The 24,349-nt window shown below is 34.2% G+C and overlaps 3 protein-coding genes across 6 annotated transcripts in view; 1 reads left to right on the top strand and 2 right to left on the bottom strand.

The window, feature by feature from the left end:
- The first annotated feature begins 236 nt into the window (after positions 1-236).
- LOC111002925 (tetratricopeptide repeat protein 5) lies at positions 237-12,654 on the top strand. The gene is made up of 9 exons (XM_045628525.1): positions 237-357; positions 3,194-3,308; positions 3,849-3,981; positions 4,389-4,612; positions 4,872-5,171; positions 6,644-6,829; positions 7,186-7,364; positions 8,282-8,426; positions 9,170-12,654. Exons 2-9 carry the CDS (start codon positions 3,240-3,242, stop codon positions 9,287-9,289), a joined length of 1,356 nt encoding a protein of 451 aa, XP_045484481.1. The 5' UTR covers positions 237-357; positions 3,194-3,239; the 3' UTR covers positions 9,290-12,654.
- LOC111002926 (torso-like protein) lies at positions 12,646-17,456 on the bottom strand. Its single transcript, XM_022273216.2, has 7 exons — positions 17,453-17,456; positions 17,330-17,367; positions 16,615-16,790; positions 15,427-15,645; positions 14,679-14,973; positions 14,156-14,287; positions 12,646-13,794 (listed from the first exon to the last, which is right to left on the bottom strand). Exons 1-7 carry the CDS (start codon positions 17,454-17,456, stop codon positions 13,534-13,536), a joined length of 1,125 nt encoding a protein of 374 aa, XP_022128908.2. The 3' UTR covers positions 12,646-13,533.
- Positions 17,457-21,399: 3,943 nt separating this feature from the next.
- LOC111002927 (torso-like protein) overlaps positions 21,400-24,349 on the bottom strand; it is a 38,264-nt gene continuing 35,314 nt past the window's right edge. For 2 of the 4 annotated variants that reach the window (XM_045628637.1, XM_045628638.1), the window contains 3 exons: positions 23,154-23,288; positions 22,510-22,644; positions 21,400-21,802 (listed from right to left, as the gene is read on the bottom strand). In XM_045628637.1, the coding sequence (XP_045484593.1) occupies positions 21,542-21,802; positions 22,510-22,644; positions 23,154-23,288 (531 nt within the window). In that variant the 3' untranslated portion in view covers positions 21,400-21,541. The remainder of the gene's footprint in view (positions 21,803-22,509; positions 22,645-23,153; positions 23,289-24,349) is intronic. The other 2 variants (XM_045628640.1, XM_045628639.1) reach the window with 2 other exon arrangements.

Below are 24,349 nucleotides of genomic sequence, written 5' to 3'. Positions count from 1 at the left end.
GTCGGAACAAACGTTCCTAAATAAAGAGTTGATAACATTGTATATAATAATAAAACTTATAAATATAAATACTAAAAAGCAGGCCCGTCCTTTATCAAGTCGACTTGTATTTTTTGGTATAGTCTGTACAGTGTACTAATATTGTACCCAAATCACAGATTGTTAGATAAATTTAATGGCGTTCTGAGTTGACTTCTATCAAGTCAAGTGTCAACTGTTATCTCATCTGTATTCTGTAATCTGTAATCGGTATTCGACTATTCGTTACTCGCGATGGCGGAAGTCGGAATTCACATGAAAATATTTTCATCTATTATTTATTTTTAACTGTTCAAAATATTGTGCGATTATTTTCGTATATGAAGAGGCAGGATGGCCTTCATCAAAAGTCATGTTGTGTGATGTATGTCGGTAGGTAGGTGTTCTTGTTATAATTAGTTGTATAATCAGCACGGGGCTTAACAATCGAAATGCACAGTGAAATAAGCAATGTACAATCTAAGCAACACGCCATCAACTTAATTATAACACTAGATTAAACTATCACTCAGATTCAAAGCGATTCGTCACAAGCGCGGTGTGCGGGCGCCGTCTCGAACAACAGTCTGTCAAGATGGCCGCTCTCACAACCATCCACAATGACGCTTCGCTAGGCTGACATTGACAACCTGATGTCTGATGTTAACGGATGCGCCTACACGGCCAGACTGACATTCGACCGTCCTCGGGCGATTTTCTGAGACAATTAGTTGCAATCGTACATAGTCCGTTCGGCATCCTGACAGATGACTAGTTTTCATTATCACCATGCGCTATGATACTTAAGACTTAAGGCGGGTGTCTCGCTACAATTAAGCCGGATGACACAGCCTCGTTATTAGACAGCATGTAGGTTAACTGTTCACAATTGGTATTATTAGACAAGTTAGTCCTTTGGAGGATGTGACTCGGACGACAATATTCGTCTTACCATAATCTGCAAAACATCCAGAACAAGTCAGTCAACTTAAATGACTCTGACTTCGACGACATATTTCGTCTCATAGAACAAAACTACAGTGACAAGTCAGTCTCGTACTGACTCGGACGACATATTTCGTCTTACCACAATCTCCAAAACATCCAGAACAAGTGAGTCAACACAAATGACTCTGACTCGGACGACATTTTCGTCTTATCATAATCTCCAAAACGTCCAGAACAAGTCAGTCAACATAAATGACTCTGACTCGGACGACATTTTCGTCTTATCATAATTTCCAAAACATTCAGAACAAGTCAGTCAACATAAATGACTCTGACTCGGACGACATTTTCGTCTTATCATAATCTCCAAAACGTCCAGAACAAGTCAGTCAACATAAATGACTCTGACTCAGACGACATTTTCGTCTAATCATAATCTCCAAAACATTCTGAACAAGTCAGTCAACATAAATGACTCTGAATTAGACGACATATTATTTCGTCTCATATAACAAAAGCACAGTGACAAGTCAGTCTCGTACTGACTCGGACGACATATTTCGTCTCATATAACAGAAGCACAGTGACAAGTCAACCCCGTACTGACTCGGACGACATTTTCGTCTCAGTGACAAGTCAACACGGTACCGACCCGGACGAGATACTTCGTCCGACTGCCTGGCAAGAAAGATTCCTGCAGGTCGCTCCACTTACCTACGACCACGAATCGTCCCGCTCTGCACGAATCCCAGTTTCATACAAGCTTTCCCAAGTCTCATCGGACTGTACAGAACATCCTAGGCAGTCAATTCGTTGTTTAGAGTATATAGCAAGATTATCATTATCAATTTCGACACTTAACCCTTGATCAAGTATATCTCTACCAATAATTCTAGGCAGATATATTATTGTCGGAAATCACGTGAAAGAGTAAACTAATCAAGCGATCACAAATTTTAACATGGGCCCGAATTTGAGTCGTACACTGTATATAATCGCCCCCAATGCCGCTCAGATAGACGAGACTTTTACACACAGTACCCAAGAGTTTACCTGGATAACTTTCTTTCACAAGAGAACAGGACGATCCGCTATCAAATAGAAAAGGAACAGGCTCACCGAAAGATGTTGTCAAGATACCCTTTGAAGCACAACATCGATCATCCTCTCCAATGGACGGTAAGCAATCGGAGTGACTCGAGGCTCGACTGATCCCAACGCGTCACGACGTTTTCGGCATTCCACAAAACGATGTCCGATATTCGGCAAAAGTTACATCTGCCAGTGAACCGCTCGGTAGTACGAAAACGCTTCGCCTCAGGTTCGTTAGCTTCGACACCGTCTAAACGCCGCTTAAGAGATACGTCTCACAGGATTCGGAACAATTGAGTGCGAGTTTTGATATTGTACGCAATCAATTCGCGTCTTATCAGGCTATCCTTTTGACAAAGAACAGAAATAACGAATCCGGTCACCACTTCTTCAGGCATCACAGTCTTAGGTATTCGTTTCGATTAAGTTACATAGACGAAGAGCGGATTCTGAAGCTGTCTCCTTAGCTCCTAATAGCAATATTTCGTCAAAATAGTCCTAAATTTAGGTTACTTATACAGGCAGCCGCTCGTCCTTTTAAAGATGTAGTAAGAGCCATGAGCAAGTCTAGTCTTCTAATCGTTTATTACGAACGATCGCTTCGGTAATATTACACCAACCATCTATGTCACAGTTTGGTTCGTCTGGATTAAATGGTAAGAATTATGTTGCCTGATTAGTACTCACAGAGAACATGAGATAAAAGCATTCACATGTTATTCAGCAATTTTTTTTTTTTGCATCCGATTTTGGTGTTTCTTGCTCAATTCTAGCCTTATCCGATCCCACTTCTGATGAAGAGGCAGGATGGCCTTCATCAAAAGTCATGTTGTGTGATGTATGTCGGTAGGTAGGTGTTCTTGTTATAATTAGTTGTATAATCAGCACGGGGCTTAACAATCGAAATGCACAGTGAAATAAGCAATGTACAATCTAAGCAACACGCCATCAACTTAATTATAACACTAGATTAAACTATCACTCAGATTCAAAGCGATTCGTCACAAGCGCGGTGTGCGGGCGCCGTCTCGAACAACAGTCTGTCAAGATGGCCGCTCTCACAACCATCCACAATGACGCTTCGCTAGGCTGACATTGACAACCTGATGTCTGATGTTAACGGATGCGCCTACATATAGATAATTTTGTGATCCTTTTGATTTTTCACTTATAAAATAAACATGGCTAACGGGGGTGAAGAACATTCTGTGTCGGTGGACAAAGCGAATAAATTTATTGAAAATTTATCGGTAAATATTCAATGGTGTTAAATTATTGCATATACAATATAATTGATACGATGTTCATTTCCATTACCATATAATTTATTAAAAAATCCTGCCATCTTGGTTGTCAATACACAACAAATAGACACAGCTGTATACAAGCATTAATAAACATTTTTTTATGTTAGGTACATTAAAGGGTACTTGAAATTAATCACAAATTATTTTCTTTTATTATGTTAAATACTTTACTGAAGGTTTTAAAGAATGGAATTTATCTGTAAAAAATTGATTATCAAATTTATAGGTGCTAATGCAAAAATAAGCTTTAAATTTTCTCTTTATTTAAAAAAAAAAACTTACTTAAGTTACCATGTAAATACGTGCACATAGAAAAACTTTCTGGTCATATTCTACATTCATTGTTTTCTTTAACAACTTTATACATTGTATTGTTAATATTAATTTCATCATTAAACCAGAAACCGGAAGAATTTTTTCTCAAACTTCCAAAATTTACTTAATGATTGGATCTTATTCTCCTGATTAATATCTTAATTTCAGAAAGAGTTACAAGAATTATATTCTTATCGTGATATGTTCTTTGAGAACCATCCCATAGAAATGGCAAAAAATAAGCATAAATATGTGGAAGAGAAAAAGGACAAATTAGTAGAAAAATTTGAAAGTGTTGATGGTAAAATAAATAAAATAATAGATTTTATAGATAATTGGTCTGTCTTTACCTAATAAAATAACAAGTCTTCTATACTTGTAATTAATTTTTCTGAGGTTTATATAGCACCTCCTTAATGTTCTTATATTTATAGTCCTTACTTTTCATCTCATATCATTATTTTATTATTATTAGTTGTAAAGTATAACTAAGAAAGTATAGGCCACTTGGCCCTAATACTTTATGTTCCCAATGTCTTTATAAGAAGTCTTTTGTAAGAATCAATCAGCTTTAAGTTTTACTTAATAAAACCAACTAACAAAATCTAAGAAGTGGTTAAATACAAATACAAGCCAGCCAGCAGTAACTACAGATAAATGAAACAGAGCTAGGTTGTCTAATGCTTATGATTTTTTCATATTTTTTAGTGGACACTGAAATTCCATTTTCGCTTAGAGCCCAATTTCAATATCTAAAAGGAAGATGTTATAATGTGAGTATTAAATATGATGCAAGAGCTACGCAGTCTTTGAGTAAAGCTGTTAAATTAAACCCTCATATGGTTGAAGCATGGAATGAACTTGGGGAGTGCTATTGGAAAAATATTAATGTTAAAGAGGCCAGAGCTTGCTTTGAAGGTGCCTTGAAACATGTATGTATTATTTAATATCCATTCCTGATTAACCTGCAAAAGTAAATTTCAATGATAAGAGATAAGTCCCAGAAAAATAATAAAACATACTACATTTTAAGTCCAATATTTTTAGAAATGCTGCTTTTGCCAATAAAATTACCCCGTATCATACAAAAACTTTAACTTAAACTTTGTGAATTAGTCTCAAACTGTTAGCAGTAATGCACATCTCAGTAAGTGTCCTCCACATATGTGTGTTATTTATTATTTTTTTAAGGAAAGAAACAGAATAACGCTCCGTTGCCTCTCCATAATACTACGGCAAGAAGCTGGTGCAAAGAAAGATGGTGAAGCTACACAAATGATACTAAAAAGTGTTGAATATGCTAAAGAAGCCGTTTCACAAGATACTGCAGATGGTCAGTCATGGATAATTTTGGGCAATTCCTACCTTTGCCAATATTTCACAGTGTCACAAGATCCGGCAATTTTAAAGCAATGCATGAGTGCATACAAACAGGCCTACACAGACCTAATTGCAAGAGGCCAACCCGATTTGTACTATAATAAGGCTATTGTAAGTATAAATCATTCTAATTCAAGTAAAGATATACAGTTCAGTAGTCTGGTTATGTTGTTAGTGTAACATATTTCTAAAAAAAACATGCGGTTAGGTTACGTAAACTTCTTCAAATTTGAGTAAAAATTTTTTTTTTAATTTCTAAAATTTTTCTGCATATTAATGGATGCATGATACAAGAGATAGTAAGACCACTTCCAAAAATAATAATTTCTTATATGGTTTGGCTAAGAAATTCCCACAACAATATTTTTATGTCAGTGAACCAATTTATTTTTTTCCAAAAAAAGGAAATGCTTTAGTGAAGCATTTTCAAAGCCTGGAAATCAAGTTATTTTGGAAAATTAAGAGTTTTGTTTTAGAAGTTGTCTGTATACATAAATAAAATATTCCTCCCATTCCTTAGTCAGGAGGGTAATACAGTCTAAGCGAAATGTGCCCATACAACTTGGTATAGTCTACCATCCTTCAGAAAATTTCGACTTACTAATTACTGCCAATGTCATGGTATATTGGATGCTTTACGTTGTTGTTAAGTTGTTACCTAGAACAACAGTTACAGACCTATTTAATTATTTAAAACCACCAATTTTAATGACATTTGTGATTTATAGATACTTTTACAATAGCTTTACAAAGTTAGGAGTTGTACTCAGAAGCTTGTTATTTTCCCAGCATCGAAAGGCATCAGGAGATTTTTGTAGGAGTTTTAATGATGGCTAAAATCAAATTTTCGTCGCACTTAACCTAGTTTTTATTCTGCCTTAAAATATTTATTTATCTATTTTTTATAGAAGTTTTAGTAATTTAGTGTATATTTTTCCACACAAATCTTCCGAGCTTTGTTTGTTTAGTTTTTTTATTAGTACATTATTTTAACTTTTTGGCGTCTGAGGCGCAAATTAACTGTTCTGATCTCTGGAATGACCAGCGCTGTAGCACATGTGCTCCACAGCATAATGCTGAGTGGCCAGTTACAACCACAATACACACACATAACACTCTTAAAATGTACCATATTTTTTTTTTTTTTAATTTCTCTCTTGATATTATGTTGTTATTATTATCATTATGTTGTGTTTCTTTGGATATAAATGGTATGTCTATTGTCTATGTCTATATTATAATAGTTCCTGAAATCATAATAAATAGTGGATTTATCATCCATTATCTTTATGGGCCTTTGAAGCATTTGGTGCATAAGACCAGAAATACAGAACCGCATTTTTTATTACTGTTTTAATACTAATTTAATGTTTCGATTAAAAAAGACCGACTATTATAATAGTGTTCTTTCTACATATTTCGATTATGAAAGCCATAATAATATTACGATAATTTAGGAACTCCTGTTACAAGTTGAATTCTACAATTATGTTTATGTCATTTTATAAGTTCATCATCATCAAGACCGCAATGTATATCTTTATCCCTACTTTTTATAACTTAACAAATATTACAATACTCAGGCATTAAAGTACGAAGAGAAATACAGTGAGGCCCTAGACACTTTCAACAGGGCGTGTGACCTCGACCCTCTATGGATGCCACCGGATCGCGAACGCACAAAATTACGACAGTTTTTGGCAAGTGCCGTTGATTTACTGCGCACGCGTGGGAAGATTAAATGCAAACGCCTTGCTAATATGCTGCAAGTAGGTATACTTAGTTGGACGTACGAAACACAAAACGACAAATCGTTTTGTTTGGCTGTGATTGCAAACGTGGAATTAACTATTGAATTATTTTACTTGAAGCTGACATAAACTTATAACTATTGTTAAAAAAAAATTGTTAAGTTAGCTATGGAAGAGCTGGCAACCCTAACACATATTTTTTTACTTAAAAGGATTCCTAAATTTTACACATTATAATGCATTACTACATGTAATTGATATTTTTTTATATTATTACTCACCAATAGTTACAAATAACAATCACGCATGCTAACTTTTTGCGAAATTAATTTATATGTTAAATTCTTAAACTTATTATACTATTTTATTTTCAGTCTGTGGACAAAAAGATGTTAGGGGACTACTTGCCTGACCGATTTGTGACCCTTGGAGCGAGGCGAGATGTTAACCTCGAGTTGGTAAGAATAAATACGCTACAAGAAGGTCCCAATGAGAACAAAGTGATATTAGGACGCGTGGTCGGCTCCATACATAGCGAAAATGCCGTGCCCTTGTAAGTATATTCTACCTAAAAAGCCGAATACACTCATTTCATTCATGCCCCATAACATCAGGTGAGGCTTCTTGCCCGTTTGCCCCCTGTTCTATAAAAAAAATATGCCCCATCTCTATCATCTTGATATCTCCTACTATGCACCTATTGTCTATCTCTCTCTTTTCTAAGATTGTTGAAGATTACTTTTGTTTCTTCTTTCCTATAAAAGTTTCCTTATAAGCGATATAGTCTCCAGCCAAGCAATCACTCTTATCATCAGATTTATAACTATGTTTTGTTGTATCGTTTTATATAAAGGCGTGTAAACAAATAATAATAATGGAACCTCATTTATTCTTTATTTTACAAAATAATATAATATATCACAATATGTTATATTAGAAAACCGGTGTGGTTTGTATTAATGTAACCATGGCTTGTTTAGGAGCACGACAAATGCATATAAAAGTAGTAAACTATGAGGCTTATCTGACAATGACATTGACAATGACATTTCTGTCAATTTTTATTAGGTTTTTTGAAATTGGAGATGATGCATTTCGTGGTCTTTGCTAAATATAGTTAAAACATAAATATTCTCAGCACAGGTACATGTATTTTACTCTTGTAGGTTACGGGGTTTATTCCTGCCCACACAACTATGGGTTCGCGTTGTAATTTGTTATCTATTTCAAATTTCATGAAATATCAAAAACCAAATAACAGGCTTTTATTTTAATGTCACTTCTAAATTACATTTCTTACCCGTCTACTCTAAAACTTTTGCAACTTTAATAGAATTTGAATACTTTTTAATATTGTGAATATCTGTTTAGCACGTTTATAATAATTTCCATATAAAAACTGGTAACCATGGTAACAAATAGTATACTAAGTGTTGAAAGTTTTGTTAATTATTTTTGTATGGATTTCAGCGCGTTTGCCATTATAGATGACAGTATGAAGTGTGTGTTAGTAACGGCATACAACTGGGCGGCTGGCAGGGGCACCCTCATTGGGGACTGGGTTGCCATCCCGGAGCCGCATTTGAAATCTCATAATGTTGTCACACCGGAAATGGTAATTATTTTCTATTTTTGTCAGAAATCTTATATTCATTTCCATACATTAATAGTTGGTATTTAAAATCTATAATCGATGCTTTTTCTCAGTTTAATTAACTACAAACTCTTTTGTCTCTTTCTGTCAAATTGTGTTAATAGCTGCGGTAATAGAGACATGAGTACTTAAACTAAAAATATCCATTAGGCTTTTTTTCGATAATGAGATATATAACTTATATATGCGTTTGAGCTGTTAGGTAAAATTCGTACTAGGCTCTTTGTAATACGGTCCATTTTCGTACATCAAGCATATATTATAATTAACTAGTGACCCGCCCCAGCTTCGCACGGGTGCAATGCTGATGAAAAGCAGGTTTTTATTATGTATTGTTATTTACGCGACATATACCATATAGACATATACTATCACGGACTTTTCTGTAGACCTATTTAATCTGTATTACTTACTACATTATTTTGATAAAACTCGTAGGGTTCAGCCTGCGTTTGCAATGTAAGCGGAAAAAAATGTAATTATTTGCGACATCACATTAGAAACCTCAAAAATAACAGTACTTCTCCACTATTTAATGGATGTTATTATACATATAAACCTTCCTCTTGAATCACTCTATCTACAATTAAAAAAATCATGGCATCAAAATCCGTTTCAAAGATTTAAGCATACAAACGGACATAGGGACAGAGAAAGCGACTTTGTTTTATACTATGTAGTGATTTATTGATAATTTGTTTCAGAAATACGTTTTTCAGTCGATTCGTGTAAATAATCCAATGAAATTATTCGTCAATGGTCGTCGCGTTGAACGTGCGCAAATTGCGGGCACGCGCGTCTCCAGTACGTACGAGATGCACTGACGACTATCTGCTTTCTTCTCGCAAGCCCGATTGACGTAGGTGCGAGAGAGATAGCTATACTGAATACTTTGAATTAGCCGTTTTCAAAGTGGACTGATTAGGTTTGAACCTGTACCAGAACTTTACAAAATTATGACATTTTTGAGATTGTCTGTCTTTAGTAAAGAGTTATGCTGGTGTTGTGACGGTAAACGAATGAAATTATATAATATTGGGAAATTATACATATGAGTAAGGCGAAAATATGGACATTTTAATTAACAAAAGACTATTACAGTATAATTTAGTTTACAACACACACAAGTGTCGTCTTGCGCCTTTGCTCATGTTTACCTGTGTAAATGTGTCAAACTTGTGTAAAATGCTTTGACAGCACTAATTAGATAAGAGTTTTATGTTCTTTAATGTGCGAAATAACCATCTTTTCTAAAATATAACGAATCAACATTAATTGAAGTAATTTATTATTAAGAAAAAGTACTTCAAGTAGAGGTACCTATTATAAAATAAGCCTTTAGAAAAATATTGCAATATCTGTGGATTGATGTTTTTCTACACAAACCCGTAGTAATATATTGATGTTAGGTAGCGTTTGAAATGTGTCAAAACTTAAAGTATTTACGGGATTAAACACTTTAATGCAATATTAGTGCATTACCAACAAAGCAAGATTGATACAACATTACTTTAAACTTGCAAAATATATCTTAAATTTTATCAGAGGGAATATATGATCTGAAAAAGAATTATTAGATTTTCTAGTAAATTGTGTATTTTGATTCTATCGGTGGTGCTATGCGAATTGAGACAGGTTTTTTGTATTGGACGGGCGATGGAATCGCAATTGTCATTAGGTGTATGTAGGAAATATTCGATGAATTGGTTGAAAAATCTTTATCCTTTGTGATCGTAGCTTTTTATTTTTCGCTTTGGGAGCGTTTAAGTATTCCGTGACGCAATTTGAAATTTTCGACCCCTCCCCCTCCTTTTTTTACTTGGGGATATGCATTGCGCATACCCTTTCCGCGACTGCCTGGTGGGAAAGGATTATGTGGGACTCGCTATTGTACATACCCACTAAAACCCCAAGATGCCACCAACAATCGCCTTATGCGCAGACTTCACAGACCGGGCTGCTTTTACAAATAGCTAGGGGAGATCGGGTTCAGTAGTTGCAGGGATGGGTCATCATCCCTTTTAAACGCATGGACCCCTGCTCCCCGCTTGGGCACTTTTATGGTGGCGATTGACGGGCCTGCGGTTTCGTTCGCCGTCGCGGATGGGAATCGGGACAAAGCTCCCTGGTCCTTTCCACCTCTTTTATTTTCAAGACCGCCTCGCAGATATTGTAAAAAAATTCATAATTTCCGTCATTTCCCGCGCTGAATAAAGCTTTAACTTTGGTAGTCTTGCGTCCTCGCCCTGGAGTGCATCCAGCAACGGTCCCCTTTCCACCTCCCATTCTGGGCAGTCCCTCAGTGTATGCAGGGCTTCACCCCGGCTGTCTCCGACACAGTGGTGGCTCCTCACATCCTACTACTCTGTACTACTCCCGAAACATCCGTGTCTGGACAGCATCTGCACAAGACGATAGCTGGGCTGGCCGTAGCGCCAAATGTTGAAGAAGAGGTCTGAGGACTTCGATAGTATATTTGACACTCGCACCCGCCGGCTTCTTTTCCCTCTGCTAGCATTTCTTGGTCTTCCAAGACTCGCCAAGCGTTTATTTTTTCCAGTGTGGGGTTGCCTCTTTTCCTGGCTTCGGCCCTCCACCAATATACTTCGCTAAAAGCAACCGCGTCGAGACGCCAGGGTGCGGTACAGGCTATGACACACACTGCGTCATGAGACACAGTGCGGTACGCCCTCGCAACCCTGGCTGTGGTCACTCGCTGCGACTGCCTGAGAATCGTGCGATTGTGCCTGGGTAAGCTTGACGGCCCATATGGGTCACCTGTACAGTGCTTTCGCTCGGATCGGATTTGCGTATAAGTGGCGACATGTAAGATCGTTATAACTGACATAGTCTCTCCCTACATGGTGCGAAAATGAACTTTGTTGGTGGTTGGTCTTTCCAATCTTAAGGTTTCTTGACCAGCCTGATCCTTGAAATCTTTAAACCTGGTTGGTATAAGCAGAAAATACTTCGTTCCGCGTTTCATTCACGTGTTCGCAATTGAAAAGAATCAAGACAAATAAAAATATACATAAAAAAAAACACAGCGCAACACTTTTATTAATAAGTTTAATGATTATACAGCCGTATCAATTAATATATAAATTGTCATTCTGATACTTTTGTAAATATATTCAATGCAAGTTATAGAATTTTTTTTGTTTTAATATATATAAATATACTGTTATTTTGTATATACGGTGACAGGGTGGAATTGAAGAGTTGTTGGGAGTATACGATTGTATATTTACGCCTTTGTATATATGATGGAATGGATGCGTTGTTTAAATCATAAGACAGATTTTTTGGAGAAACCATAATTGTTCTCAATGGTACCTACACCTAGAAAATATCAATAAAACTGACTTAGACATGTGATTTCTCTATGGATTTAAGAGATTTGGAAACTACCCACAATCCTAAATAGCATTAGGTGGGTAGAATTGTATTTCAGCTAAAACAAAACTTTTATGTCTATTACCATCGCATTGTAGTGAATCTCTGATTTTTGTTAATACCTATTAATTATTAAACTACTATTTGTTGTATAATGATAATATTTATATTTAATGTAAAAAAATATATTTTATTAAAATAAATGTTAGTTATGTTCAATAGCATACTAAAAACGTTAACAAAACACAGGACGCACTTCGCTGTAATATCTTAACTTTTTGCTTGTATAACTTGAAAAATATAGTGAAGTTGAATCATTAATATTTCAATGTATGTATAATGTATGTATCTCAAAACACAAACTTAAACATTGTCAAAAGTTCTTAAATAAATTAGACAGCTGAAATAGATTTTGGGTTGCTTTGCATTCTTAGGTGTGGCCCTAATGTTTATTGTTCCTAAGACTCCGAAGGGAGATTAAGCTCAAAGACTACCTTACGTCAAAAATGTATAATAGCATACTGGAGTCCAAAGTTCGAACTGAGTTAAGTTTCTGAATAAACACTAAGAGAACGAAAAATCAAAATGTACGAGTCAATACAAGGCCTAATTTTGTTTTTGATGCTTTAAGAGATTCAGGAAATCATCTCTAGGCAAAGGTGCAGTAGCAGTTTCTGAAATAAGCTCAAAATCAAAAAGCACCTCTTATAATTTTGTTTATGGCGTAGCACAATTATGTTTTTTACATGTTTGTACCTAAATGTATTAGTGAAATTAAAAGACTTTGATGTGAGTATGTGGTTTTATTTTGAAATAATTAATTTTTCTACATCCTTTAAAGTCACGGCTCAATACATGAACCGGGTTTGAGTTTGAGCTAGAAGTTTCCGTATTTCGATTCTGAATCTCACCCCTAAAACACATTGGCATCCAGAAGAAGAAAAATAGTATAATTGTTTACTGTTGAGAGAGCACTATACATGAATATACAAAACTGGTTCTAGACTTATCATAATGGCGCGCGGCGCGGTTATAGTTAAAAGACATGAGGCTTCGCTTCGCTTCGACTCTGGGTCAATAAGAGCTGAGCTAACGTTTTATAGGGCCAATGCAATAATTCGACATATAGGGTCATACAAAATAGATCTTATATGATACAATGGTAAGGCTGGCCAAGCCAAATATAAGTATAAAATATTAAGTACATAACTAAAATGGTAAGTTTTAAAATAACTAGATTAAGACGCCATATTTACAATATTGACAGCAGTACTCATAGTCATTCGTTAAATTATCTCACATTATAGATTAATATATTTAAGGAATGTTTAGATATAATTAGCTATTTTTTAGCATGGCTTATACAAAAATAAATTAATAAGTAGTTTTTTATCATCATCGTCCTTGTAAAATATACCTACAATTATGCTAAACATAGGAAATACGTATATGTAAGTATATATAATCATTAACTGCAAAACATAGCTAATTCGTAGGTTCTTATTTTGTACTTTCATGTTATATACCTTAAATTTTTTAATTACCCTTATAAGATATTAGCTTTAATAATGATCTAGTTCATAGAAGTTAAAATGTGCGTAGAGTCTGCTGTACTACGCCTATACTTGCAGGTAAGGAATACGTTTGTGTTTTTTTCTATTCCTCATATTTATTACGCATTTACTTCCCATAACTTCAAGTCATTTTCAACTATTTCAACGAATCTATCACCCATAGATGTATCTTTAAATAGGGGTTTGAGTGTTTTTAAATTAAGACTCAGTAACGCGCCGTTATCCATCATTTCGTTGAGCTTAAATGCTAAATTACGGTTGTAATGAAGCCTCAGAAGACTCGGTCGGGAGAATAAATATTGGCTGTCTCTCAAGTTCTTTCGGGCCCACTTCTCTACTGTCTTGTTGCCACTTGCAATCTGTGAAATAAAAACTAAATAAATAAACTATTATTATTAAAACGCTTAAGTGTCTTACATCGAAAAAAAAATCGCGCAAACCGATGATTTTTTCAAAATGGGTTATCTATCTCTTGAGTAATTTAATGTTATGTAAATTAAAGTTTTACCTGACTTTAATAAGGTCTCAAATAACACTTTTTGGTCTATGTTAGGGCTGTTCTTAACCGAATGGTTTATTCTATTAAAATAAATAAAGACATACCTACCCTGCTAATCTTAATAATAATAATCTTTTATTTAATTTAGATTACAATAGTCTATTCTGTACAAAACTAATTTTATAATAAAATTAATAAAACTTAACTTAAGAAACACTTACCCTAATATCCCCAACTTGTCTGAGAAAAATTGATGAGAAGTAGAACCTTAGATCCGAATTCGATCTTCTTCGTTCTCGTAATCTTATGAAATTCTTAAGTGTGTTGTAACCATTTCGTTTATATTTAAAAACCTAAAAAATAAAGTATTACCAAAACTTTATCCGGGATCTTAGCTTATTTGTGCTATGAATTATAAATTAAATTAACTCCGTTTTGACTCCTCGAATCGCTGTACGTACAATACGTAGATAAGTAGGTATAAGCGAAATAATAATATAAAGTAATTTCAAGAGAAATATGTATATGAGAAATATTCATAGAACTGTTCAGGTCATCATTTTTATTAGCAAGGATTAATTATTTTACAGCAATCCATCAGCGGCGGTTTTCTGTTACGTCCAACAATGATCACGACGTTTCTGTACTCAGTTTCGATGAAGTTATTTTATAGTTGGGCTCTGTTAACTGTTGGGATTTGTTATCAAACCAAGGAACCTGTGAAATACTACAAGAAATACTCACTTGATAAATAAAATTTCCTGTTATATATGAGTCGATGTAATGCGTGCCATAACTCTTCATAAACCGTCTCAAATCAGTCGCATCAGTTGCGTTGAGTTGCTCAATCGCCCGAAACACATAATCCTTCACTTTAATTGTCCTTTCTGTGTTTATTCGTACGGAACTTTTAATTTTAGACAATGTGACGAGAACGTAGCAGCAGTTATCAGACCGCGGGTCGTACTCTATGCCGAACGCTCGCATAATTTCACCTGGAATCCAATCGCCTAAAAATGCTTTCCACGGAACGTCTGTACTGAAAATATTATGTATTATTATTAATATGAAGGATGTATTTCATTATAATAACGTGCATATCGACTTTGCATTTTGTATGCCTGATGTTATCAGAAACGAATCTGCAGCGGAGACCCGCTGTGAAAAATGTAGTTTTTTTTTGTTAAAAAGGAGAGCAAACAATGGAAAATCCGACATCAGTCAGGCTTAGAGATATATATAATATTTAACATATACTTATGTTATATATGTTGGCTGGCTGAATATCTTTCAGGCCGCTAGTTAAACGGCGCCGTTTAGTTAAAAGGCTAGGCTGTTAATTGAACGGCTAAATAAGCCATTTGGCTGCGACATATATATCTTATGAAACACTGTTGAGTTTCCCCTACAACATATAAATAAGGTACCTAAACCTGCTTTTCGGGACAGTACTTATTCTATATAGTGGAAACCAGTTAAAAATAAATCATACCCTTCTATTTGGAAGTGTTTGAAGTAGACTTGAAGAAGATCGTCGAATGTTTCACAGAGATGGAGGTTCATGTTTACCATTGTATCGCCAGGTGTGATGATACTACTGACGTTTTCAAACACCCGTATATTCTTCTCCCTAAATGGTTCTGCTGGTTCATAATTCTCATCTTCGTAGTCGGCTGAAACTACTTGCGTGACTTGGGAAAGGTCACCATAACTAAAAAGTCATAAATAAATAATTATGAGTTGAAGCAGAGAGCATTTGTCTTTCCTATTAAGTATTTGACCGAAATATTAGATTTTTCGATTCGAAAAGAGATGAAATGTTTTTTTTATTTAAAGAGTCATATGCCAGTATCGGATTGTTCTTGACATAAAAACGTTAATTTATCAGTATTGCGTAAACTAGTCTATTAAATAGACTTAAGAAAATGTGTCTGATCTGAAATAAAACTTTGTGTCTCGCCTACAAACACGTCTATCAATATTGTAATTAACTAACTACGTGGGTTATTTTTTCATAAAATGTAAATCATCTTAACTATGATCTAATTAAATTAAAACAATTGCTTTATCAATGTAAATCTTCCAAAGCATATTTACGCAAGTTATGGTTGACGTATTTTGTGGTCAAATTTATGTAACTAAATTAAATTTGCGTTTTGATCATAGAATAATATCCAGATATATAACATAAAATTTGTATTGTAATCGCTGTAATCTCGTGGATGTTATGTTACTGCATACAAAGATGCATAAATTGTATCTTTTTACGATCATATGATGATCGCGGTCACCCAATACCATCTATGTAGAACTTGGAATCCTTGGATTCCTAAGGAAACTTATGAAATATCAGACGAGTTAAGGATTATATAGTAAATTAAGTTGTAGATACACAACATATTTGCACTTCTCCTAGACTACCCATGTTAAGTCGAACGCCAAAAGACATATTAAAATATTTATAAAGTCCTGTGAAACATACCAGATACATTTCTGCGCTTTTTTCCTCACGGCGAACTATATCTATTATGCTCGAAATCGAAACAAGAATCTCCGTGATAGCGTCGGAGGCGTTAAATATCTTTATAAATTTAATTAAAGAGCCTCGAAATGTATTGCCACATACAGCAGTTTATCAGCGATTTCAAATTTTTTAAGGTGAAGAACAAACGATACTCACTTCGCAAACACATCAATAGCGTTTCCAATACTAAGACTATATCCTAAGTCCTCCTCACTGCCACATAAAGCACAACACATAAGCACTAACAACGATAACATTATCAACAACCTACAATAATCTAAGAAGCTAACGATCCCGCGAAGCGGCGTTGACTGAGATTTTTTAACAATTTGCTAATGTGTAAACATTGTGTGAACTTGACCCAAGAGATTAGGCCCGTATCATTGCACTGGGAGTTTGGTACGGATTTACTTGGTAATTTAACTATTGTTAAGTATCCTGTAAATATATAAACTAAAGGTGAAATGGGCGAGGCATATGGCTAGAGGAACAGAAAAGTGGAACAACAAAGTACTTAACTGATGCCCAAGATACAATAAACGAATTAGAGAAAGGCAACTTAGAAGGTCGATAAAACTGCAGTTACATGGAAGAGATGTTGCCAAAAAGGGCAAACAGATACTTATGAAGATTCAAATAGAAACGAGTTTAAATGCTATTATTATAAGTTTCCTGTATTGTCTGGAAGATAATATGATACTGTCACAGACTGGGTTTCTGTTTTAGTTCTATGTAATTTTGTACAATTACAGCGATGTCGTCATACCCTGTAACGCGCAGATATGTATATCGTTAAAGATGTATATAACTTCTCGATCTCAGCTACTGGAGCCTTCGGGCAGTCAGTGGTTCGACTGTTTGAAGAACCTACCTCTATGTCGAGGTACCGTCCTTCACAAGTTGTCGTTGCTGCATATAAATATACTAACGTCTATGAATAATGGTTCAATCAGAATAGACTATATAGTATTGAAAACTCTACACTAAATATTACACATATTTAGTGTAAAATTCATTTTCATATTTAAATGTTTGTAATATTATTGCAGGTAAAATATATATATATATATATATAGAATATATATTCTATATACTGATATTTCGCGTGCAGATCAGTTGCATAAAGCAGAAATAAAGTAGTTGTTTCCTGTAGTTAAGGACATATCCATTTGATTATGACTTATTCATGATAAATGCCAAGGTTCAAAAGGCAAATTATGTAAAAACATGAATTTATAGAAATCAGAGCATGGACAAACTTTTCCCGGCAACGATGTTTCGAAATTTTGTCTACCTATAATTCCTCCCTGTCCCCTATAATTTAAATCGAAATATTATAAATAGCTTGTTTTTCTTTTTTCAAGAGCATTAGTAGCAAGAGCAAGTATCCAAAAACAAATTAAAATCTGAATCATTCAAATTCCACAGATAATCTCCTCAGAGTAAAGTACCTAATTTTAATCTTTGAATGAAATAATAAAATTGCGTCATTCATGATGAATATTACTACGCCATAGACAAACTTACATACTCAATCATATTTATAAAATAATACAATTGTTATTAATTATCACACACGCAATGTACACTTGTTGAAATACTTAACACGGTAAATCTGTGACTCGAATACGAATTACGTATAGCGACCTAATAAAATGTTCTATTTAATAAAAAGTAACGAATTTCAAGGTTCCACGTTTATGCTTGGTATTGCGATAACCTTTTGATCTACACGAACTTATCTAAATCGAGTATTTTTATTCGATATAAGCAACCCATAAAATAGATTCGTATATAAGTCGTAATATTATATCTAGATTTTAGGCTAATATAATTTTGTTGTTGATGCATTCTCTTTCCCTATTGCTAGAAATAGGTCTCTGCGATCGTAGCTTCGATCTGCGGTCCGCATCCGGATTTGGACTATGTGCGCATTTAACACTCACTTGTACGGTGAAGGAAAACATCGTGAGGAAATCGGCTTTCCTTTGACCCAAAAAGTCTACAGTGTGTACAGGAGGCTTTTTTTTTATAGAACAGAGGGTAAACGGACAGGAGGATCACCTGATGTTAAGTTATACCGCCGCCCATAGACACTCTCAATGCCAGAGGGCTCGCGAGTGCGTTGCCGGCCTTTTAAGAATTGGCACGATTGGCTCTTTTCTTGAAGGACCCTAAGTCGACCCTAAATCGTACTTCTATGGGCAGCTGGTTCCACAAAGTGGTGGTACGCGGCAAAAACTGCCTAGAAAAACGCTCAGTTGTGGAACGGCGGACGTCGAGGTGATACGGGTGGAATTTCGTATTCTGCCTCGACGTCCGATAATGAAACTCAGCTGCTGGTATTATCTAGGTAGGCTGATCACCTATTTGCCTATTAGATTGACAAATGATCACGAAATACTCGCCACTGGCTGTATATTAGAAAACAAAAAAAAAATATGTTCAATAGTTCATTTGTATAACAAATATGTACAAAATACGTTTTGACCACTAAATGTGAAGTAAAGAAAGAGAGAAACACGGACCAAAAGCCAAGTGTAAATGCGAAAGAAATAGGTATGAGTTATGCTATTTTCAGAATGTATACACTAGTTCTAACGTCTCTGTGCGTGTTAGTTTAATATAAATAATTCAGTAACCTAAATCATATGTAATTAACCCAAAGTTTTTTTTTGAATTATAACTAATGTATCTTTGTAATTATCTATCCAAAAAGCAAAATCTTGTGTAGATTTACGGAAGGTTCTCTTTTTATAATGGCACATGAAATCCTTATCGAATATAGTGGGATATGCGCCAAGTTAGAGATCTTAATTTTTAAAAGTCATGTATATTATGTGATATTTTTGAATATAATACATAATCACTCGTTTCATCTGAGTTGGTCGAAGTTTGGCGCCAGCTAAAGGCCTGCCGTTAACAATTAGATTACAATTAATTTTCGTATGCTGGCACCCAAGTTTTTCCCACATTTGCCGAAATATTTGCGGAATGCGGTTACTGTAAAAGTTGAATGACACTGTATCAGCGTTAGTTTACATTATGATAATACACTTGTCTATGATTCAATGGCCTCATTTCGTTTAAATCATTTGCGGATGTATAAGGGACACATTTTGAATCGTCTTAGAGAAAATATGTTCAACGTATTTATGATTAGCTTTTCAGCAGACATTCACTTCACTTCACTTTATTTTAATGTCGACTTCTGTGTAAATCACAATTCCGCCAATGCCGCGTTCTAAGTCTTAACACGGTGAGGATAGATTTGATGAATTGAATTTAATCTAAGCAGAGTTACCCAAAACAAAAATTACTTCACAAAAAAAGACAACACTCACAGATATATAATAATATATACAAGAGGTTAACATTATACTAAAAGTTACGAAGGGGAGAATCTGTGATCAGCCTCCAGTGCTTGACACACGTCGTCGACTTTTTGGGTCTAAGACATGTCGGTTTCCTGAGAAAGAAAGTCAATTGGTGCACAGCCGGGAATCGAACCTGCGACCTCAGGTATGAGAGTCGCACACTGAAGCCACTAGGCGAACACTGCTCTGAACTCCAATATATGCTGTTGTGAAAACATATTAAAGTTCAGATCAGATCACAGTTCCGGAATATAAAGGCTATATTAATATTATTTGTATTTGGTTTATATTTAAATTGCTAGACTTTTTTGTTCATATGAGATATACTTGCCTCAAAATTTGATAAATCGAGCTTATGTATCGAGACAAAACGATATAATAAAATCAAATCAAATTCATAAAATATGTTTATTCTTACAAAATAATATATTTACACATTTTAATACAATAAGAACACTGTAGGTTTGTAAATGCAGCATCGTGTTTGATCATGTTAAAATAAATTAAAAAATAAATAAGTAGACATCTCAATTGTAAAATTAAATATACATATTTATCGATATTATTTTGAAACAATAAATGTGGTTCCTGCCACGTCAAAAATGGATAATCAAATAAAACATTCCCCAACCACAAAAAAATTATAGTCACCGATTCCTATTTACTGCCAAATAAAGTCTCTTTACAGCGTAAGTGAATTGACAGAAGGTGACGTTGAGGAAGAAGGGATTTTCTAAGAAAGATTCGACTAATTTAGTACTTTCCTAGTTTCATTTTTGACCATCTGAGATAGACATCTTAATCGAAATGTTGTAAAGTATGCTAATAACTAATTGACGAATCTTAATAGCCATCTGTCGATACAAGCTATCAATGGTAGGTCGGTTCGGTATTTGTCGATAGACCTTTGTATGACATAATTACACAGACAGAATGACAGAATAAATGACATAGTTCTACTGTGCCAATATCCTATCTTATTTTATTTTTAAATGTTGCCAAAAATTTTCTTCGTAGGGTTTGGTTATTGGGATGCACGGGATACGGTCTGACAATCCATAATCTCAGATTGTTGATTAATTTTGTGGGTTCGGGCGTTAGAGACTACATTTGTTTAATGACGTAAAGATTTAGTAGTAACTTTACTTTCGATTCATTTCGATTCGACTTCATAAATATTGTAAATAGGAAACATAATACATTTTCAAAAAACTTTATAAAATGCAATCAGAGACTTTATATAAATACAAATTGGCCTTTATATAAAATACATAATATACAATAAATTTGTTGTATAAAGTTCCAAAAATATACAGTACTTTATAATGGACGAATATTAAAACTATACTTGTTTGTACTTACACTGGTGGAAAATTAATCTTTAAAAAATATACATATATATATTGATCAATCACAGAAAAATATAGCATTCTCTCTTAAATCAAATATAAACTAAAATACTCTTGTCAGCACTACATATTTAAAGGGCAAATTTAAGATACTCCAACCTTTTAGACTTATGTTGTGTATGTGTATGATTAAACTATATGTTATATGTTATTCATTTGACTAACATATAACATATAGTTTAATTAATATGTAATAATTTAATATTTCACTCGAATCGAAAAAATTGGTCCTCCGAGCCGGAGTATGCGAAATTCGAAACGGTTGGAGTGCATCAAAAACTGCCCTTTAAATGTCTATCACATATTACTCTCCCACAATTTTAAATAATTGTCTATCACTTCTTCAAACCACTTTCGTTTTTTCGCGTCTTTAAACGCAGGCGATAATGTCTTTAATTCTAATTGTAATAAGGCTTCATTTCCTAATAATGTATCTAAATTTCTTAAAAGCGCCGGCTCTCCATGCAACTTTAAAAGACTTGGGTACGAAAATATATAATAATGTACCCTGAGGCGTTTCATCGCCCAACTTTCCACTGTTTTATTTCCACTCGCCACCTGTAATATTAATTAAACATTATTTTTTATATAACAAAAATAGCTTATAAGTAGTTAAGGCAAATTTCTAACATATTTGGATCATGTCATGGAAAGATGTTGGTAAGATGTCTTTGAGTTTATACTAATCAACTTCGCCGGAATTGAGTGAATTCGGAGACCAGCTTTAATACTTGATAGTATTATATTGCAATAACACTTAATGGTGAAGTCCTATTGGAAAATGAGTAGATCTCCGAAGTACCTAATCTTTCTGCCAGTACTTGATCAGTGTAGTATAAAAATACCATATAGATTTCCATAAGATGTTAACTTACTTCAACTCATCTTTCTAACTTATAATAATAATATGATTCAATAATTTTATATTTATTTATTGAGTTTACGACATCATACATAATAATAAGTCTCCTGATTATTTTACAAAATATTCCATTCAAAATGTATGACAATAATGGTAAACATAAGTTTTACAAAAAAAGGAAATAAAAAAATACAATTATAACATATTTTATAAGCAAACAATAAAATAAAATAAAATTACCAGAAATTGTTACTACTTAAAGCAGGAAAAAAATCATCATGTATAATCAACGAAATGTTGGTGTTTAATTATGGAGTATGATCAGGCTATGAGTGTTGTAGTGATGATGAATGGTTAATGTGGTGAATGTGGAGTGATGACGGAAATTATCGTCACAAAATACCTTGATCTGGCCAATATGCTTGGCCTGCCATGGCGAGAAATATCCTTCCAACTCTTTAGCTGTTATATCGGCCACGCCCTTGCTTTTAAGTCTCTCTTTGATCATAGAGTATGCGGTTCTAGAGAACACAAATACCTGGAGTGAGAGCATAGACAAGATTCACGCTTTTGAAACTATTTTAACATTTGGGCGTGAACTCGAGGATTTTTCGCGTTATAAGCTTCTTTTCTTTATTCTATCGTATATGGTCTACTTTATTAGTAATTTATGAGTAGAGCAAATACTGGCCATATAAGATTTCGTAAATACTTCTCAATATTCGAAAGAAGGATGAAAAATGATGACGATATGAAACGATGAAGAAATGATAAAGAAAAGAAGTTTATGATGACCAATGAGAGAGTGAAGTGATCATGATACAATTTCTTTTTAATTGTAAAATCTGTGCTTTTAGCATACTGTTCTTCGTTCTTTAGTTTGGCACTCGATGTGATTATTTCGTTGTCATTAAATTGACCAGTTCATTGTAATAACATTACCTTACAGAAAGGCAATACTCGATAAAACCATCGTTACCACTTTTCTATGAAGCCGTATGATAACAAAGATTGATGACTAAAAGCACAGAACCATAATGATCAAACCTTCACAGCTCCAACGTGTTCCGCGAATAATGGGGAGAAGAAATTGTTCATTTCAGCAGCGGGTATGTCTGACACGCCCCGCGACTTAACACGCTCTTTGATCCGGGAGTACACGCCACGAGAGAACACAAACACCTGGGAAGTGCTTCTGGTAAATAGTCATAATAGTCATAATATCTTTATTCATTTAGGTAAACATGTACACTTATGAACGTCAAGAAAAACAAAATAAATTATTCGTAAATTTACATTTACCACCAGTTCGCAAGTCAAGGGCGTAGAGCGGGTAAGAAGAACTGGCAAGAAACTTTCCGCCACTCTTTTCAATCGCCAAGTTTTTAATACAAATTGTTTGAACTGGAGCAAATCAATCCCAAGAATTACATTATTACATTACATACATAACAAGTCTCGAATCTTACCATAAGATCGATCTAAGACTTCTGTATTAAAATTTTATCGTATGTATATCTATAATAACATTAAGTACTATAGTCTAGGCTTCTAGACTATAGTACTTAATGTTAGATGCTTATCTAATATCTCCTACATAGATTAATAATTAAAACCGGTATGAAAAGAAAATTAGAAACTCCTATGACGACGCGTTCGTCTAACGTTCGGAGTGTTCGTTACAGCGTACATCCTCTAAATGACTGCGTACGGCTGCGGCGGCCAAAAATATCAACATGAACGCATCTTAGTTTTGCAGATTTGGGTAAAAAAGTATAAAATTTTACTAAAAAAACCTTATATATTTCTTACGTTAACCTTCAATCTATAATGACTTTTAGTTAAAATACACATAATTGCGAAACAGAGGACAACTACGGATATTGTTATCATGGATGGTAAATATTGAATACTTATTGCGGAAATCCATTGTCAATAACACCACACCATTCCTATAGATTCGATTTAGAAATGGTGTGAACGAATAAATTATTAGAATTAGTAAATTGTCTTACGTAGTAAACCCATTAATTTTTTTTTAATTTTAAAATAAGCTGTAGATTGCTAATAAACCGATTTTAAATAAATACAACTAATAAAGATATGCTAAAGTGTAACTATTTACTTTACATGGTATACAAATACTACTTTAAAAAATCAAAAAGTAAATAATAAAATAACTATGTATATAGTTATTAACGGTATTAAATCACAACTACATATTTATAAATGGTGAGTCAGGA

This window comes from Pieris rapae, chromosome 6 (assembly GCF_905147795.1).
Source record: "Pieris rapae chromosome 6, ilPieRapa1.1, whole genome shotgun sequence".
NCBI classification, from domain to species: domain Eukaryota; kingdom Metazoa; phylum Arthropoda; class Insecta; order Lepidoptera; family Pieridae; genus Pieris; species Pieris rapae.
Note: the sequence above shows the minus strand (reverse complement) of the source record. Positions and strands in the feature narration are given on the sequence as shown.

Coding starts and splice junctions, on each gene's coding strand:
- LOC111002925 (XM_045628525.1), top strand. CDS start 3,240: ATGGCTAACGGGGGTGAAGAACATTCTGTGTCGGTGGACAAAGCGAAT. Junction 6,830..7,185: donor GCCTTGCTAATATGCTGCAA/GTAGGTATACTT, acceptor TTTTATTTTCAG/TCTGTGGACAAAAAGATGTT. Junction 8,427..9,169: donor ATGTTGTCACACCGGAAATG/GTAATTATTTTC, acceptor AATTTGTTTCAG/AAATACGTTTTTCAGTCGAT.
- LOC111002926 (XM_022273216.2), bottom strand. Junction 16,791..17,329: donor GACGGTACCTCGACATAGAG/GTAGGTTCTTCA, acceptor TTTACACATTAG/CAAATTGTTAAAAAATCTCA. Junction 14,288..14,678: donor CAGGAAATTTTATTTATCAA/GTGAGTATTTCT, acceptor TTTATTTTTTAG/GTTTTTAAATATAAACGAAA.